The sequence below is a fragment of the Arachis duranensis genome, chromosome 5, assembly GCF_000817695.3.
Source record: "Arachis duranensis cultivar V14167 chromosome 5, aradu.V14167.gnm2.J7QH, whole genome shotgun sequence".
In the NCBI taxonomy this organism is placed as follows: Eukaryota; Viridiplantae; Streptophyta; class Magnoliopsida; order Fabales; family Fabaceae; genus Arachis; species Arachis duranensis.
The window spans coordinates 99469847-99472743 of record NC_029776.3 but is presented as its reverse complement, the minus strand read 5'-3'; the positions used below and the strand labels follow the sequence as shown (position 1 = coordinate 99472743).

The 2897-nt window shown below is 38.7% G+C and overlaps 1 protein-coding gene across 1 annotated transcript; it reads right to left on the bottom strand.

Moving 5' to 3' along the window:
* Positions 1-1679: 1679 nt before the first annotated feature.
* LOC127747695 (uncharacterized mitochondrial protein AtMg00860-like) lies at positions 1680-2156 on the bottom strand. Its single transcript, XM_052261860.1, has one exon. It carries the CDS (start codon positions 2154-2156, stop codon positions 1680-1682), a length of 477 nt encoding a protein of 158 aa, XP_052117820.1.
* Between the last annotated feature and the right edge of the window lie 741 nt (positions 2157-2897).

Sequence of the window (2897 nt, the reverse complement as noted above, 5' to 3'; positions counted from 1 at the left end):
TCCTTGTCACTATGCAAGATGGAGCGTTGGGATAAAATCCAAAAAGGCTCCAGAATTGGTCCAAACTCAGTTGTAGTTAAAGGCAGTGGTAGATACTGGATTCTTGGTTACCACAAAATTTTTTGAGTGCCGATATATGAAATACATTACGGATACGGAATTTTGGCAGTAATTCCAATTGATAAGCTACCTTACTGAGTTTTCTTCCAATTTTAAAATGGCTAAAATAATGTGACCCAAGCTTCTGATGCTTCCGCAATGTCAACGAATGTTGGCGATATGGCTGCGATTTGGCTAGCACTAAATCGCCTCCTAAAATTCTAAGTGGCATCGATGTCTATCTGCAAAATGTTTCATGAATTGTTGGGATCTGCCAAGATTGAGTTTAAGCTGATCAAGCAATTTATCTCTAGCTAATAGTAGTTCCTGCAAGGATGGCTCATCCCCATGAGAGAGTTCGTATCTAACAAGAAAAGGGGTCTCAACCATAGTGTGATTTGAATGGAGTCATTTTGATGATGCTATGCCATGAGGGATTATACCAAAATTTAGTTAGGGAAGTAACTCTAGCTACTTCTTAGAATTGTCAAAATAGAAACACATCAAGTACATCTCTAGAGTTCGATTGCATACTTCACTCTGGCCATCCGTCTGAGGATGGTAAGCCGAACTCATAGCTAAGTGAGTGCCCTGTAACTTGAAGAGATGTTGCCAAAATTTGCTAACAAAAATTATATGTCTGTTGGAAATAATTGATTTTGGAAATTCATGCAATTTCACCACATTAAGAATAAAAGATTCAACCACTGATTTACTAGTAAAATTCGATTTTAGTGGACTGAAATGAGTATATTTGGTTAAGCAATCAATGACGACCATGATCACAGAAAAATCACATGAAGCGGGCAAAAAGACAATAAAATCCATGGAGATATCCTCCCACACCTGCGAAGGAATAGGCAATGGTTTGAGCAGCACTGCTGGTGCTTTAGCCTCATGTTTAGCTTGTTGTCAAGTGCAGCAAGTGAGAACATAATGTCTAATATCCCTTTGCATATTAGGACAATAAAATTGATCACAAATTCGTTCTACTATTTTTGCAATTTCCACATGGCCTCCCACCACACTATCATGATATTCATGAAGAATGAGCTTGATCAAGTGATTATTTGGCGGAATAACCAAACGGTTCTTCCACGATAGTAACCCATTGTGACAAGTATAATTGGAATCTTCAGTAGAATTAGAAGCACATTTTTGCATCAACTCAGAAAGAACAGCATCCCTTTCAATTGCAACTCAAAGGTGCTACAAGAAGTCAACATGGACCAAGCACCAGAAAAACTTCTTGATAAGCCATCCGCGGCCACGTTCTCAGTACCGGCCTTGTAATAAATTTCAAAATCATAACCAAAGAGGTTTTGAAGCCATTTATGTTGTTCAGGTGTGTGCAAATTCTGCTCCAAAAGAGATTTCAAACTCTTGTGATTAATTCGACTAATAAATTTTTTGCCCAAGAGATAGTGTCGAAACTTAGCAATTCCTTCCGTTATTGCATAAAACTCTCTAATATAGGTGGATTGCTTCTGCAAGGTAGGAGGAAGTTACTTTGAGAAATAAGCTATAGGATGGCGCTGCTGAATCAGAATAGCACCAATACCCATACCTGATGCATCTGTCTATACTTCAAATAGAAGGTTAAAATCAGGTAGTGCTAGCACTGGTTTAGTGAAAATCACTTGCTGTAATTGATGGAATGCCAATGTAGCTTGATTGTACCAAACAAAAGCGTCCATTTTCAACAAATCAATACGAAGAGCAGCTAAGGTTGCATTACCTTTAATGAAGCAGCGATAATATCCCATGAAGCCTAAAAAGGTACGAAGTTGTCTAACACTACTAGGTTGAGGCCAATCTTGAATTGCTTGCACTTTGGCTGATTCCATGAGAACACCACCACCTATAATCGTGTGACCTAAATAATCCACCTCATTGGTTCCAAAAAGGCATTTAGAAAGCTTGGCGAAGAGAGTTTTCTGTTTTAGCAGCTTCAATGCCAATCCCAAATGCTCAAGATGAATATCAAAAAAATTGTTGTACACCAATATGTCATCAAAGAACTCCAATAAACTTACGTAAGTATGGTTTGAAGACATCATTCATAAGGCTCGGAAAGTAGCAGGTGCGTTAGTGAGGCCAAAAGGCATTATCAGCCATTCGTACAAGCCATGATGAATACGAAAAGCTGTTTTAAAATGGTCGTCAGGCTTAACTAAAATCTGATGGTAGTAGGATCATAAATCTAACTTAGAAAAGACAGTGGCCTCAAACAATTCATCCAATAAATCATCAACAGTTGGGATAGAAAAACTATCTTTAATAGTGACATTGTTCAATGCTCTATAATTAGTACAAAATCGCCATGTTACATCCTTTTTTTTTTACCAAGAGGACTGGTAATGAGAAGGGACTCTTGTTGGGTTGGATTATCCCCTCTTGTAACATGTCTTGTACCATCGATTCAATTTGTGATTTCAGGCTTTAGGGATACCGATAAGGACGAGCTTTCACAAATTCAGCCCCAGCCACTAATGGAATGCTATGATCCTGAGTGCACTCCGGAGGGAGACGTGATGGTGTGGCAAAAATAGCGACGTATTTACACAACAAGGAAGCCAAAGCAAAGTTTAAGGAAACAGGAACTGGTAAGCTGGGCTGTAAGGTATCATCTCGTGTTTGAAGTTCTAGAGTGAAGGCTTCGACAATTGCATGTGTAGAGACCAGCATTTGAATATGGTGGAATTGAATCTGAGAAGCTACAGAATTCTTCTCGTCCCAAATCATTACAAACTTTTTTTGGTGCAAAAAGCGCAAGAATGAGGCATCATAATCCACAA